A 16,474-nucleotide genomic window follows, 5' to 3' on the forward strand; every position below is an offset into this window, starting at 1 on the left:
CAATCCAATTAGACTGCAAAAGCCATCATTCCCCCAGACTTTTGGGGAAGAGGGTGGGCTGAGGGCTGAAGGAGTTTATTATTCTTTTATTTTATTTTATTGATTGGAGCACTGGACTGGGATTCAGGAGACTTGGGTTCTATTCCCAGCTCTCACTGGCATGCTGAGTGACCTTTGGCAGATCATTTCCCCTCTCTATGCCATAGTTTCCCCATTTGTAATGTGCAGATAATGATACTGACCACCTTCATTAATCACTTCAAGATAAAGATACTGACCACCTTCATTAACCACTTCAAGATAAACTGATTAAAGAGCTATTCTTTTGCATGTTGTGGAAGGCTTTTTTTCTCATACCTCCTGGTCGGTATTTTTGGAGTGGTATAAGCAGTCTATTTTATTTAATTGTCAATTTTGGAATTGTGAAATTTCAATTACACAAAAGTGCCTAGGACGGGGGGGGACGGACGTTAAAAATGCATTTAAAAACAAACAAACAATAACTCTGCATTTCACAAAAATGCTGTTGAAAATTTTTTTTTCAAAGTTGACAAAAAAAATGTAACTTGTGTCATTTCAGATGTGAATGTTTTCACATTCCATTATTGACAGAATTGCAAATGGTCCTAAGTGGAAAAACAGAAAAGCCAGTAGAATTACTGCCTTCTGTGAGTTTGGAGAAAATATAATTTTATTTAGATTTTCCTTAATTACTATAGGTATGCTTTTTTTGCTATATTTTTTCCCAACATTTTTTATAGAAGCACAAGTGAGCACAGAAACTACTTAAATATTATTATTTATTACTAATTGGTTAAGTACAGATATGGTGTCTGGCGCAGTTAAGACATGAGTAAAGGCATCAGTCCTGATCTTACACTTAATACTCAATTTTAAACACAAGGACACACATTGACTTCATTGAAGATACTCATGTGCTGAAAGGTAAGCATGTACATGAATGTTTTCAGGATTGGAGCTACAGTCCCAGCCTTTAGATACAATGTGTTTGCATTCTAAGCCCCAATACTGGAATTGAATAAACTCTTGTACCTGCATGGAGACCCACTGAAGGTAAATTTAATACAACTTTATACTGCAGAGTCAGGGGCTTATATGAAATAAATTTTAACTACATTGTGTTGAATGTAACTTTTTCCTTTTCCCTTAAATTTAATTTTTATTTTTACCTGGGACAATGTCTAAAAATGCACCATCATGAAGAATAGATGGGTTTTTTTGTTTGTTTTTTCTTGGGGGATGGAGTGACGGGGAGGGTTGGGCTTGGCTGACTCATGAGACTGATAGTGGCATGTAGTGCTCTTCACCTGTGACTTGCTGGGTTTGATGATGAGTGAAAGCTAATGTGAAATGAATGTTCCTAGAGAACAAGAATACACTTAACAAAACCACCACCATTGTTTGCATTAATTATTGTTCTTGCCAGTCTCACTAGAGAAGCTAACAACTAGGTAGACTTGCAGTTAGAACTAATCCCTCAACCTGAGATGTGGTTCTTCTTTGAGTGCTTGCTAGTGTCGATTTCTTTCTAGGGGTGTGCGTGCCCATGTGAACACTTGTTGGAGATTTTTGCCTTAGCAGTATCCATAGGATCAGCAGTGGCACCCTCTGGAGTGCTGCACTCATGCATTGGTATATTAGGCGCCGCTGGCCCTACGCCCTCTCAGTTCCTTCTTACCACCCTTGACGGTTGGGTTCTCCTTTCCCCTTGCTTTGCAAGTGGATAGCATTTTTTCCTCTCACCTCTTCACTATTGTTCTTTGTATATACTTGTTTACAGTAGTTAGTGAGTAAGTAGGTGTTAAGTGTTAGTTAGTTAGTAAAGTTAGAGTCCTGGCAGGGGACTTATCCCGGAACGGGACATGCCCCCCTTCCCAGGTTTTACGTCCTGTTCTGCCTGTAACAGGCCTAAGCGTTATCAGCATTATCTCTGGGCTACACCCTGCAATTCTCAGCTGTCCCTCCCTTCCGCCCCTCCTTCCCCGTCCCTCTTCAAGGACCCTTCTCACGAGCAACTCCTTGTTCAGGAAGTTGACAGCCTTCTGAAGCTGAGGGCAGTGGAGGAGGTCCCTCAGGAAATGAGGGGGAAAGAATTCTACTCCTGTTATTTCCTAATCCCGAAAGCAAAAGGGGTCCTAAGACCCATTCTGGAACTGCAGTGCCTCAACAAATATCTCAAGAAGTTGAAGTTCCACATGGTCTCCCTGGCTTCTTTCATTCCCGCCCTGGATCCGGTAGACTGGTATGCTGCTCTTGACTTGAAAGACACTTATTTTCATATTTCCATCTTTCAAGGACACAGAGGGTTCGTCAGTTTTTTGGTGGGCCAGTATCATTTCCAATTCATGGTGCTGTCCTTTGTCTTTTTGGCCTCATGGGTGTTCACAAAGTGCCAGTAGCCGCTTATCTGAGATGTCCAGGTCTATCCATATCTTGACCACTGGCTCATCAAGGGCAGATCTTGGGATCAGGCAGAGGAGCCTCAGTCTGTTGTGTTTTGTCACAACCTGGGCCTGTTAATGAAAAGAAATAAACCCTCATGCCAGTGCAATGGATAGAGTTCATGGGGCGGTCTTCGATACCATGTGGGACAGAGCTTTCCTTCCAGAGGCCCATTTCCAAGCCATGTTGGGCTTGATCTCGCATATAAGGGACCAGCCGCTCACCACCACCCACACCTGCCTGAGGTTGTTAGGCCACATGGCAGCTTGTACTCACATGGTCCGTCATGCCTGCTCCATCTCTGGCCACTGCAAGTGTGGCTGGCATCAGTCCACACCAAAAGGAACGATCTAGACCTGGTATTCAGGGTGCCGCACCATATCTGGTTGTCCCTGAAATGGTGGGTGGACCTCAGATCGGTGCTGGAGGGAGTTCCCTTCCTGGCTCCATCCCCATTGCTGACCCTGGTTTCCAATGCCTCGAACCTGGGCTGGGGAGCCTACCTGGGCGGGCTCAGCTCGGAATGATCACTCCCTCCACATAAATGTCAGGGAGCTCAGAGCAGTTCAGTTGGCCTGCCAGGCTTTCTGGTCCCACCTGGAGGGCAAGATGGTACAGGGCCTGACGGCTGATACCGTCTCGATTTTTATTTCAACAAGCAAGGCGGAGCCAGGTCGTCAGCCCTTTGCCAGGAAGCTCTCTGGCTCTGGGACTTCTGTGTGCGGCGTGCCATTTATCTCATGGCTGTGCACCTCCCCAGACCAGGAACACGTTAGCAAATCATCTCAGCAGATCCTTCTCATATCACCAAGAATGACCATTCCATCTGAATGTGGTCAGTGTGATCTTCTACAAGTGGGGAACTCTCCGAGTGGACTTGTTCGTGTCTTGTCAGAACAGGAAATGCCATGTGTTCTGCTCAATTCGAGGGATCAAGAGAGGCTCCCCGTCAGACGCCTTTTTACACCTACAGTCGGGGGCTCTGATGTACATAGTCCCGTTGGTGCCATTAATCCACAGGGTTCTAATGAAGATCAAACAAGACAAGGCAAAGGTAATCCTGATAGCTCTGACTTGGCCTTGCCAACACTAGTTCGGCGTTCTGTTGGACCTCTCGGTGGTGACCACACTGCAGCTGACGCTCTGTCTGGCTCTGCTGTCTCAGACCATGGCAGTCTTCTGCACCCAAGCTTGGCAGTGAGTGCTGTACCTGACAGCTTGGCTGCTGCATGGTTGAATGTACAAGAGCAGGAGTGCCCTGCCTGTGTCCAGCAGGTCCTGTTGTGCAGAAGGAAGCTCTACACCAGGGTTACCTACCTGGCCAGGTGGAAACGATTCACGTGCTGCGCCTTGGACCAGGATATTTGGCTTGAGCAGGCCTCGCTGCAGTTGATCCTGGACTGCCTTCTGCATCTCAAGCTCCAGGGCTTTTCTCTTTCATCAATTGATGTCACTTGGCCGCTATTTCAGCCTTGCACCCTCCATTCTAGGACAGGTTGATCTTTGCTCATAACATGACAGTCTGGTTTTTGAAAGGTCTGGAATGACTTTATCCCCATATCTGAAATCCAATCACTCCTGGGACCTGAATCTCATGCTGGCGCTGCTCATGGGCCCCCACTTCGAGCCCTTGGCTTCCTGTTCCCTTCTTCTACTATCCTGGAAGGTCTCATTCTTAGTGGTGATAACATCTGCCCTCAGGGTCTCTGAAATTAGGGCACTAACCTCAGAGCCTACATATACGGCATTTTTCAAAGACAAGGTCCAGCTGAGTCCGCACCCAGCTTTTCTGCGGCACGGTTGTTTCACAGTTTCATATGAACCAGGACATATTCTTGCCCATCTTCTTCCCAAAGCCTCATGAGTCAGACGAGGAGCGTAGATTACTCTCTCTGGACATCAGGAGAGCACTGGCCTTTTACATTGAAAGTACTAAGTCATTCCAGAAGTTGACACAGTTATTTATCGTGGTGTTAGACAGTATAAAAGATCTTTTGGTGTCTGCCTAGAGAATTTCATCATGGATTACCACCTGCATCTTTTGTTATAAGCAGGCAAAAGTACCTCCACTGGCCATTGTAGCCACTCACTCGACTAAGGTGCAAGCCTTGGCAGCAGCCTTCCTAGCCCAACTGCCAATTCAAGATATCTGCAGGACCACTACCTGGTCATCCATTCACATATTCACATCTCTTTATGCCCTTACCCAGTAAGCTTGAGATGACGCTGGCTTCGGTAGAGTAGTGTTGCAAGCCGCACGGCTGTGAACTCTGACTCCACCTCCATGGATATTGCTTGTGAGTCACCGAGAATGGAATCGAAGCAAAAAAAATCACTTGAAGAAAAAAAAATGGTTACCTACCTTTTGTAACTGTTGTTCTTCGAGATATGTTGCTCATATCCATTCCATTACCCGCACTCCTACCCCTCTTGTCAGAGTTGCTGGCAAGAAGGAACTGAGAGGGCGTAGGGCTGGCGGCACCTAATATACTGACACATGAATGCAGCACTCCAGAGGGTGCCACTGCCAACCCTATGGATACCGCTACGGCAAAAATCGTTGACAGCTGTGCATGTGGGCATGCACACACCTAGAATGGAATGGACATGAGCAACACATCTCAAAGAACAACAGTTATGAAAGGTAGGTAACAGTTTTTTTTCTCAAGATCAAGGTGAAAGCATTTTAGAAGCGTGTGGGAAACCTTACACTGCGCCCATGTTGGACTTGTTTTCTGGGGACAAGAAAATGTTAGTCTCTTGGGTGGCCTCGGACTTTCTGAAGCATTAGATTTAGTTTTACAGTTTATGCTTATCTTTCATAGGTATGAGAGGATTAATGTTTTTGAAGCACTTAAAAGACACAGGACACTATTTAACAACTTAATATTTTTACTGCTTGGAAATAGATTTTCTTAGGAATCACCTAAGTGTTCTAATGGTGAGTTTCAAAACTATATGCTCTTAACCTTTATTTTCTAGTTCAGGAAGTTATATTTTAAAAACAGTTTTAATTACTTTCTCAGTTACATAAAAACACCCTTTTTAATTTTGCAGTGCTGCTGGAAATCTGGAATCCATTATACCTTCGGCTTAAAGTGATCAGACTCAGTGTAATGAAATTCCATGCCCTGCAGTAAAAGAAAGTTTTATTTAAAAAGTCATGGTGGTGGTTATTGAATAAATTTACCTGCAATATATAATGTAGACAACATCAGAAATTTAAATGCACTAATCTTTTTTTTTTTTTAGTTTAATCCTGACTATCTCTAGAAGATATCAAGGGTTTATTCAGAACACGTTTTGCATTAGTCTGTTTCTGTACTGATGAATTGTACTACTGAAAATGATAGCTTTTGTTCATAGTCTAACATTTGGCAATTATGTTGCTATAGAAATAGTGCAAATGGATTTTCCTTAGTTCAGTCCCATGAGGTCTTGCTGTACAGAATTATTAAATCACTTGCACTCTCTTTATTGGTGGGAAAAACATTTAGGTTGTCCTTTAAATATCTTCAGTTTTCCAAGTGATGGTCTCAAATCTGAGTTTCTATATGCCAGGCTTTTGACTACGAATGGAAAATGTTGTGTGCATCATTATGCAAAGCTTTATTCCACAAGCCTGCAGAAAATAGCATATATTCTCTGTATTGTTTTCCATTTCAGAGAGACTTGGCAATAAAGATGTTTTTCATATCCTAGTCAAAATATCTAAGTTTTCACAGGAAAAATAAGTTGTAGGGGGATGGTTGTGAAGTGAGAACTCGTTTGGGAGTAGCATATCAGAGTGGGTATGGTATTTTAATGTTAGAATAGCAATGTTAAATACACACAAATCTGATAATTCACAGATGAGAGGTTATTGTACTCATTAAGTTCAGAACTTGCATCATGAGTGGCTCTGCTATTCAGGATGTAATGAAGACAAACCTGTAAAAATAAATCTTATATTTTTGGTACCCTCTTGCATTTATATCTAATACTGAATATAGTGGTACTCTTTTGTTCTCATTTCTTTAATCTGGATTTGATATAAAGTACTAACTTGATATATTAAGAACAGAGCTCTAGAGATTGCATTTCAGTAATTATCAAAGTTAATTTGTAGTTTATATATGGTTTTTTTTTTAAATTAGGGAAGCTGTTCTGATTTTGTGTTCAAAGCTAACTTTAAACCAGTTTGTCATACTGCAACCTTAATATTATTGTATGGTGGTGGGGGCTGCACAATTTCAAACATCTTTGCTTCTATGACACTGGTGTTCAGCAATTTATTGACACTTCAAAAGCTGTCTACTGAAAAATGAGTTATACTTTTTGAGCTATGGAATCAAGCCATTTTCATAAGAGCATGTGGGACTGCAGTTTTATCACTTGGATTTTACCAGCCTGCAGTACATACCATCTAAAATAATCTTGTAATCCTCTGAGTAGGCAGCATTAAGCTAAATGTGGAATCTGCAGTTGATTTGAGCAACTACAATACTAATATGACTCCCAACTATAAAAGGAACAGACTTATTTCAGTCTATCTACAATATATTGTATTGTAATAATGAAGACTGTCAAAAGGAGAATTTTATATAATGCCCAGATATTGTATCTTTAAAATGTTCTTATTGTTTCTGTTGTCATACTAAAATATAAATTAATACTCCATCTTCTGAATCTGAATCCTTCCCATGCTGTCATATCACTTAGGACAGTGGTTCTCAATCTTTCCAGACTACTGTACCCCTTTCAAGAGTCTGATTCGTCTTGTGTACCCCCAAGTTTCATCTCACTTAAAAATTTATAAAATCAGCCATAAAAATACATAAATGTCACAGCACACTATTACTGCAAAATTGCTTACTTTCTCACTTTTACCATATAATTATCAAATAAATAAATTGGAATATAAATATTGTACTTATATTTCAGTTTATAGTATACATAGCAGTATAAACAAATCATTGTCTGTATGAAATTTGAATTTGTAGTGACTTCGCTAGTGCTTTTTATGTAGCCTGTTGTAAAACTAGGCAAATATCTAGATGTCGATGTACCCCTGAAAGATGCTGTATGTGTACCCCTGGTTGAGAACCATTGACTTAGGATCTGAAGAATGCCCTGCCATCCCTCACTGTCATGGTGTTTGCCAGAATGGCTATCTTGTATTTCTGTAGCACAGGGGTAGGCAACCTATGGCACATGTGCTGAAGGTGGCACACAAGCTGATTTTCAGTGGCACTCCCGCTGCCCAGGTTCTTGCCACCGGTCTGGGGGCTCTGCATTTTAATTTAATTTTAAATGAAGCTTCTTAAACATTTTAAAAACCTTATTTACTTTACATACAACAATAGTTTAGTTATATATTGTAGACTTATAAAAAGAGACCTTCTAAAAACGTTAAAATGTATTAGTGGCACACAAAACCTTAAATTAGAGTGAATAAATGAAGACTCGGCACAGCACTGCTGAAAGGTTGCTGACCTCTGCTGTAGCACAAGATGTGTACAAGGCTAGGTTGTTGCAGGACATGTGCACTGCTTTTCCTCTGGTCACTCATTTTTGACATGTCTGGCGTGGATGACACTGTGCGGAGTTAAATTACCACTGTCTTAGCTCTCATGGTCATTGGACTATACACACTTTCCCACTGCATCAAGGTACAGTCTCCAGGGAAGGACTCCATCATCTTGGTTTACAATAAAGAGATTTACTTCAGATAACCTTAATTTACTGTACTGCTTGCTCTAAGACCACGTCTGCACTACTACTTATTTCAGCAATATTTAGGTAGCTCAAGGGTGTTGTAATGGAGTGTACAAACCACACACTGGGCAACAAGGTGTTAAGGGATTATTTTGGGCTCAGCCAGCTCTGCCCTGCCACACCTGAAGCAAATGCTCCATCTGATGGAAGAATTAAAAGGCAGGAAATTAGCTCATTTGGGTGGCAGAGCTGAAGGTGAGCAGACTTGCAGCCCACAGCTCCAGCAGAGCAGAAGGAAGCTTAAGATTCTGACACAGCTGCTCAAAGGGACCCTCCCTGAGGGAAGGGAGGACCCAACCCAGAGACAATCAGAGTGGGAAGTATCTTGTGGAATGTGGGCGTACTTATTGTGGTTTCGGTTTCCACACCAGGGGAAAGCCTTGGACTAAGCTGACTCTGGGGGGCAGGGGGGTGGATGGACGAGAAGAAGAGGCCCAAGGAGGACAGTCTTAAACAGCGTTGGTTGCCAAACTACTCATAGTTCAAAGGGCTCTGGGTCAGAGCCCGGTGGAATGGGAGGGCCCGGGCTCCCCTCCCCACAACCCCCTTGGCAGTCCTGAGTTGCAGCTGTGACCACTAGGCCATGCTCCCCAAGAGAAGACTTGTTACAGGTGTGGAAAAAGCAAACACCTTGAGTGACATACATTTCGCGAGCATAAGTGGTAGTGTGCACAACGCTATGTCGGCAGGAGACATAGCTACTGCTGCTCGTTGGGGGTGGTTTCGTTATGTTGACGGGAGAGCTCTCTTTGATCAGCATAGAGTGGCTACATGAGAGATCTTATAGCAGTGCAGCTGCATTGCTACAGTTGTGCCGCTGTAACAACTCAAGTGTAGATATAGCCTAAGTATATCCTAGTAAATGTCCAGATTATGGCTCCTATGAGGCTCAGCCATGCTGGGGAGTAAGATGAATTACCACTGTCTGAGGGACAGTGCCAGGAGGCATTATTCTTCACTGATGTAGAATTATTTGTTCATCTGGGAAGAAAGAGGTAATGTCTTGGAAGATGCACAAGGCAGTAATCTTCAAGGCAACATGTGAAATCAAAGTATAAGAGGTGGAAAAAGCCTTTATGCTAATAGCTAGTTATAACCCTGATTTGGTGACACAAGAAAGCACACGCTTAATCTAAAGTATATCAGAAATACTGTTGAAGTCCATGGGACAATGCACATGCTTAAAGTTAAGGATGTGCTTTTGTGGTGTGTGATTGTTTGTATCCCAATCATAGATCAGGAACTTACTGTGCTAGATGCTATACAAACACAGAACAAAAAGACAGTCCCCACCCTGAAGAGATTACACTCAAGTATTAGATGAAAAACAACAGTTTGATACAGACAGATGGGGGATTACAGGTGAACAATGAGATAATAGTGCTTTGCTGACTCATGATCCATACCAGAAAGTTACAGTATACTTGAGGGGACAGAGACTTCCTTTGACAGTCATCTTCTGCCATCAGATGTGTAGGTGCGAGTCCCATACTAGTTGCTCCAAAGTATTTGAGATCAGAATTTGTCTCTTACTATATATTATGTTTCTTTGCCTACGCATAACCAATGTTGTTTCCACCATGCCCCAGCTTTTTCTGTGTAACATATGTGCTAATGTAAACTGTGTTATTGAGAGAAGACCCAATCCTGCAACCCCTACTCATGCAGAGGCCCATTGGCTCCAGTGCAAGTATTCACATGAGTAAGGAATACTCATTCGAGGAAGGTTTGTGAGACTGAGTCTAATTTATAAATTGTGTAAGGGGGAAAAATGCAGTGGTAGGGAATGGGGTCAAACTGAAATCTAATTTCTGATCGTTTTCCTTGGACTTTACATGATGAAATAGAATGTAGACCTTTAAGAATAACATTTACAAAAATGCCTATGTCCTATCTTCAGAAGTAATTTAGTAGTTTGGGGCTATGTCTACACTACAGCTTATGTTGGCATAATTTATGTTGCTCAAGGACGTGAATAAACCATACCCGTGAGCGACATAAGTTACACTGACATAAGTGCCGGTGTGGACAGCACTAAGTTGGCAGGAGAGCTGGAATAGTTTAGCTGACGAGAGAGCTCTGTCCCATTGGTTTAAAGCGGCTTTAGAGAGCTTACAGTGGTGGCAACTGCAGCTCTCTGTAAGTTCTCTAGTGTAGTGGTAGCCTAAGTGTTATTTAAAGGCACCTTTATAATTCATCAGTCCTGACTGGCTGTGTACTGGGCTAATCAAAAGCAGTTGAAAGGCTCCTCTAATTTATATTGCTTGCCAGTAACTCCAGTTATCCCGCAATTAGGGATTGTCAGGATGCAGAGAAGTGTTGGTTATGCTTTTTACACTGACTGCTGGAGTTACATGGGAGCCACTAAACTGATCCTGTACCACTGGAGGATCCTCCTATGCTGGGATGACCCTCCCCTGGCCAGCTATGCCTGCACTAGAGTTACTTGGCACCAGTGGTGGTGTGTAAAATAGCCACTGTATAGATGAAGGTTACAGTCAATGTTTTTATATTCATAATACAGTATCTTTTCAATATATAGAATTGGTTTGGCATACTCCAAAACATTCATGGAATTAATAACACATTCTTTTCAGAATAGAATCTATAAACAAAAGTAATAAACACTGTGGGGCCAATCCTGATCTCCTAAAGGTTTATTTCGGTAGTATTTTTCTCATTCACTCTGGTGTTATATTAGTATCAGGCAGAGTGTATACCGTATAGTTCCTGGTAAACCTTCCACAGTATTGCTTATGCAGGAATTACTTGTTTAATGAATGCATATACAGTTCTCTGTTTGACAATGTATAGCTATTCAGGTGTTAGGAATAAGGCTTTGAAAATTTGATTCAGATATGTCCCATAATGAGAAATATATGAATATGTTGACCTGAATATTACTAATCCTGAATTTTAGATGCCATTAAGTACAGTTAAAAGTTCTTTTAGTAAGAAGAAAAGAATAGATTCTATGAAAAGGGGAGCTGCACTGTATTATATGCAGAAATGCAATGATTTACTTCTTGGAGACTATATTACTTAAGGAATTTGACAAATCATGCCGTGTTCATGTAAGCCAGTTGTACACCAGCCAGTGGTAATGTAATCAGACCTCTTAATTTACAGAGATTTATGTGTTCCCTGCATTTTTAAAACCAACTCATTGGGCAAAGAAAAGAAGTTGACAGAATGGTGACCTTCTTCCAGGGTTGCTGGTTAAGAGATAGGAAACTGATGGAAAATGATTGCCACGGAGCTGAAGATAATCGGATGCAGGCCATTACTCATCTTGTCAGCTGCTTCTACTACAGGGGATTGTATCACAAGATGTTAATCTGTCTGTGACTAGATTTCAAAGCAAGCATTAGGGTGTTTTTTCTGGTGTATGTAGTTTAACTTTCTCCACTCATGTATAATTTTCAACACAGAAAGAAATGGAATACTGGTTTCTAAATTTTAGTGTATAAATTAATTAAAAATATTAACATCTGTTTTCTGGAATGGATTTTATGTTAGAAAACCTATAATGATACATTGTAGACAGTTCATTTCATTGTAGAAGTTGTGCTTTGTAATCTAATGAAGCTGATTCTGTATGTGTCTTGAGTAATGGTTTTTGCTAGACCTTGGAGGGACAATCCAAGCCAAAACTATTTGCATATCTTCTCCCTCCACAGCTCTGTCTTCCATAGACAATGTGGTCAGAACCACCCTGCTCCCACGCACTATTTTCCTCGTATAAAAAGAACCTTAACTGTGTGCTTAGTGGTACGTAAAATTCAGGCCTGGCAATGTTCAGGTTGACATATGTTCTAGGAAGAAAGACATGTTGCCAGGAGTGTAGTTTAACTAGGCCACAACTTTATTAAGTAACACATCTGGGAAACTCTCTGGCAATAATTTATCCCATGCAGGGCACCCCTGCTTTGTAATCCATTCCACTTGGAGGAGGGCTGTCCTTAGTCCCACTTCTCCACATCTTTAGCCTGGTCCCATTGGTGGGACCCCACTGCCTTCCGCCCCTTGAACAAGGGTTGAGTGTTTGAGGAAAAGGGATTATCTCCTTTCCCTGTCAGAAACCGCAAGCCAGTTCCTCACCTTTTTAGGAAATGCCTTTGCAGCACTGAGAAGGGAATGCCAAGGTTATAGTTATTAGTGCTCTATCCCTTTAAGGATTGAAGATCTGTTGATGAGGTCAAAAGGGACAGCGCTGGGGAGGAAGTGTGGTTACAGCAGCAGGAGAGTTTGGCATGTGTTACAGAGAGACTCAGACGCAGTGAGGCTTGTTCAAGTTGTGTGTGTTTGGTTGTTTGGATACTACTTTCAGTAAAACTCCAGATTTAACCTAGTGCCTGCTCTGGGAGTGGAACCTCTTCTCCTGTTTGCCAGGGACAAAATTCTAGTTTGTCAGGGAACCAGACCCTCTATTGAATAAGCACCTACTCTTGGCACCTGCCAATTTGCAACAACACAAATTTTATAACCTATCCTCTGGGGGCCTGGGCTGCTGAGAGGAAGGAAGAAAACCATACAACACCCAAGGCAAATCTAGCAGTGAGGGAAAAAGTCTTTCCCAGTCCAAAAAGGCTACTAGCATGGTGACCACAGCAAGGCCCCAAACCCCAATCCTACTCTTAATGCCAGTTACCAAGGGGCAGTGGCGGTGGGGGTGTTCTTCCCAACAGCAGGGTGTGTGGGAGCCAATTGTACACTTTTGTTTTGCCAAGGAGCCCCTCTCATCAAACCCAGCGTATGAGGAAATTGACTGCCCACAAGTGGGGGGATGAAAAAAGGTGGGGAGAGGCAATCCTTAAAGGGGCCCAGGGTTGCTGGCCTAGAAAAAGCCTTCCCACTTCTGAGTCATGCTCAATTTGTGGAGTTGGTTACTTTCTAAAAGATTAAAAAATGATAATTATTTAAATAATACATATGAATTGTCTCTGTGATCCGTAACTGTATCTTACTCTTTTAAAGAAAATAACTTTTGATTAAAAATACAGCATTCTGAATAAAATGCATTAAGACAAATTGTTTCTTAAACTTATTTTTTGAAAAATAGTTGCATGTGCATTAACGCCTTACCTGAATAATTGCATTATATAGTCTTTTTCTAAGATACTGAATTAATAATTTAATTTGTTTCCTTTGATTTCACTCATTTAAAAAAGAAAAGTAGTAAGACACAAACAAGTAGGTAAGAAAATATTGTAAGAAAAGAAAGGTAGATTTTTGGTAAAAAAAAAATAAATTAAATGGTTTCTGAGTGCTTGTGTCATTGAAGATCTTGTGGCACTTCTTTCACAAGTCAGAGTATTTGTGATGTCTTATCCAGATACCAGTTTTGGTAACTACTGTCTGCCCACTTCAATACCCCCTGCAGTTTGAGTAGGATACACTGTTCTCTAGTTTGTGCCATAAATTGTTGTATAGTTCTCTATGTACTGTTAATCAGTTGCTGTATTTCTTTCATTTCATTTCAGTGTTCGATGTAGTGATATGCTATATCTTGTATGGTAGAACCTCAGAGTTATGAACATCTCGGGAATGGAGGTTATTTGTAACTCTGAACAAAACTTTGTTTTTTTCCCCCAAAAAAGTTAAAACGGCTTTGGAACTTTATTATGCCGAAGAAAAATGCTGCTTTTAGCCATCTTAAGATAAATGAAACAAGCACAAAACAGTTTCCTTACCTTGTCTCACACTTTTTTTTTTAAACTTTCCCTTTATTTTTTTAGTAGTTTACATTTAACACGGCACTGTACTGTACAGTATTTGCCTTTTGGGGGGGGGTCTCTGCTGCCAGATTGTATACTTCCGGTTCCAAAGAAGGTGTGTTGTTGACCAGTTAGTTCGTAACTCTGAGGTTCTACTGGATTATGGAAACCTGGTAGTGACTCTATAGTTAAGTTTGTGTTCTAAAATGGTCCTGAAGTGGGCATAAATTTCTAGTTTTTTTCTATATGTAGGTAAATCAGTGTAAAATTTTGGACACAGTATTATGCCCTTTGGATTCTCTATGTAGATTTTTCCTCAGTTTCTTTTCCTATATTTTTAATAGGATACCATTGAATTTTGGTATCTTAGGCAAAAACCTCATTTGCTACATAGCCATGATTCATTCCATGAGCACCATACATCCCCTGTGTAAAGCAGGGGGACACAACAGGAAGAAATGGAAGCTGGTGGCTGCGTGCCTGATTGGTATACTATTGACTGTTGTGCAAATGACTGCACCAAAAAGCAAACAGACAAACATTATTTCAGCCTAGGATTTACCAAGCTGAATCCAACAATTGGATCCTGTGGAACTACCTCTAACATTGCACTGGCTTGTCTTTTTCCAGTCCTACACAAGGGGAAGGGATAGCTCAGTGGTATGAGCATTGGCCTGCTAAACCCAGGCTTGTGAGTTCACTCCTTGAGGGGGCCATTTAGGGATCTGGAGTAAAAAATCTGTCTGGGGATTGGTCCTACTTTGAACAGGTGGTTAGCCTAGATGACCTCCTGAGGTCCCTTCCAGCCCTGATATTCTGTTATTCTAATCTGTGGTCCCTCAGCTGAGAAAGCCAACAAAAGATACTGAGCTTGATAAGTACATGGAGGGGATGGCATGATGAGATTGCCTACAACAGCATCTAGCTGATCTGTGACTACTAGCAGAAAATATCTCCAATGACTAGTGATGGGACACTAGATGTGGAAGGCTCTGAGTTACTACAGACAATTATTTCCCAAGTGTCTGGCTGGTGGGTCTTGCTCACTGATTGCCATATTTGGGGTCAGGAAGGAATTTTTCCCTGCGTCAGATTGGCGGGGATACTTGGGGGGGTTAGCCTTCCTCTACAGCATGGGGCATGCTTGCAGGTTTAAACTAGTGTAAATGATGGATTCTTTGTAACTTAAAGTCTTTAAATCATGATTTGCAGACTTCAGTAACTCACCCAGAGATTGAGTCTATTGAGGAGTGGGTGGGTGAGGGTCTGTGGACTGTAGTACACATAAGGTCAGACTAGATGATGATGGTCCCTTCTGACTTTAAAGTTTATAAGTCTATGTGGTGGTCACTGTGGTAAAAAGAAGCCATTTAAAAGTATTTTTTACTCACTTAGACAAAGAATTGAATTAACAACCGTCATTGTCAATCTTTTTCCAATTTAGAATTGAGAATTTTTAAAATTCATTTGCTGTATAAGTGGTGGTGAAAGACCATTTATTTTAAAGCAGTTTTCATATGGTAAATATAAAACTGTGAAACGAGGAAGTAAATAGTTTGACATTTGTACTTTTATACCAAATTAAAACACACCAAAGACATTTTTATACGTTACAGTCTTTGAATTATTACTTAATATTAACGGTCACCTTTGCTTGCTAGAGAAAAGTGGACTAAACATTTTACAAAAATGCAAACATAAGTATCAAGCAAGTTGCTTAATTTATATACATAAAGTCCTTCCTGGAGAGCAAAACAGACAAAACAAATGAAGTCTCCCAAATGTAGTCATATCCATATCTAAGAATTGGAATGTCTGTTCAAGAATTTATTTTCTTAATGCTGCATTGTGAGCTGACTCTAGACCCACACTGGGCGACATGGGTAAATAAGGCACATCCTTATTCCTCTCTGTGGGCTACCTGCATCACCAGTCTGTGCAGAGGGGAGGAAGCAACCATTATAGAGCTGCTACTCCCTCTCCCAAGTAGGTGATTTGGAGTGGGTAGACCCTGGAATCCACCCCACTTACGCAGGGCTAACACAGGTGAGCTGGCATGGAGGAGCAGGTAAGCTGTGTCATGTATGTGACAAGAGCATCTCGCTGCTCCCTGGAGCGCAAAGGAAACAGGAACTGAATTTTGAATGTATGAGTCTGATTCTGGAGAAGTGCAGCTATGCATAGCCTCTTATTCAAGGCTCATGGTAACTCCACTATGCTGTCTAACTCTATTATAAAAACACGTAAATGGGACTTGTTTATGATTTTTAGAATTGTGTCCATTATACAGTTACTGTAGATTGTGTGCAAGGTAGAGCATGTGATATCTTTATCTATTGTTGTATTATTTATTGTTGCAACAGTTTATATACAATAAATAAATCAGCACCCCTTGTGTTTGCATGATGGGATTATGCAGTTGCATAATCGTTACTTTTTCAAAAAAAGTCACATAATTGTGTTCCCAACTGTAAGCTGCTTCTTCAGATGCTTGTCTGTATACATTCCAATCTTGGTGGAGTTCAGATTCTTTAGGC

General features: G+C 41.2%; 2 protein-coding genes across 4 annotated transcripts in view; both read left to right on the forward strand.

Moving 5' to 3' along the window:
* Positions 1–16,474, forward strand: part of COG5 (component of oligomeric golgi complex 5) — a 346,421-nt gene that overhangs the window by 237,702 nt on the left and 92,245 nt on the right. The gene's annotated exons all lie outside the window — the stretch shown is intronic.
* On the forward strand, positions 1,878–5,554 carry LOC115645309. Its single transcript, XM_030549801.1, has 2 exons — positions 1,878–5,404; positions 5,521–5,554. Exon 1 carries the CDS (start codon positions 2,938–2,940, stop codon positions 3,961–3,963), a length of 1,026 nt encoding a protein of 341 aa, XP_030405661.1. The 5' UTR covers positions 1,878–2,937; the 3' UTR covers positions 3,964–5,404; positions 5,521–5,554.

This window comes from Gopherus evgoodei, chromosome 1 (genome assembly GCF_007399415.2).
Source record: "Gopherus evgoodei ecotype Sinaloan lineage chromosome 1, rGopEvg1_v1.p, whole genome shotgun sequence".
NCBI lineage: Eukaryota > Metazoa > Chordata > Testudines > Testudinidae > Gopherus > Gopherus evgoodei.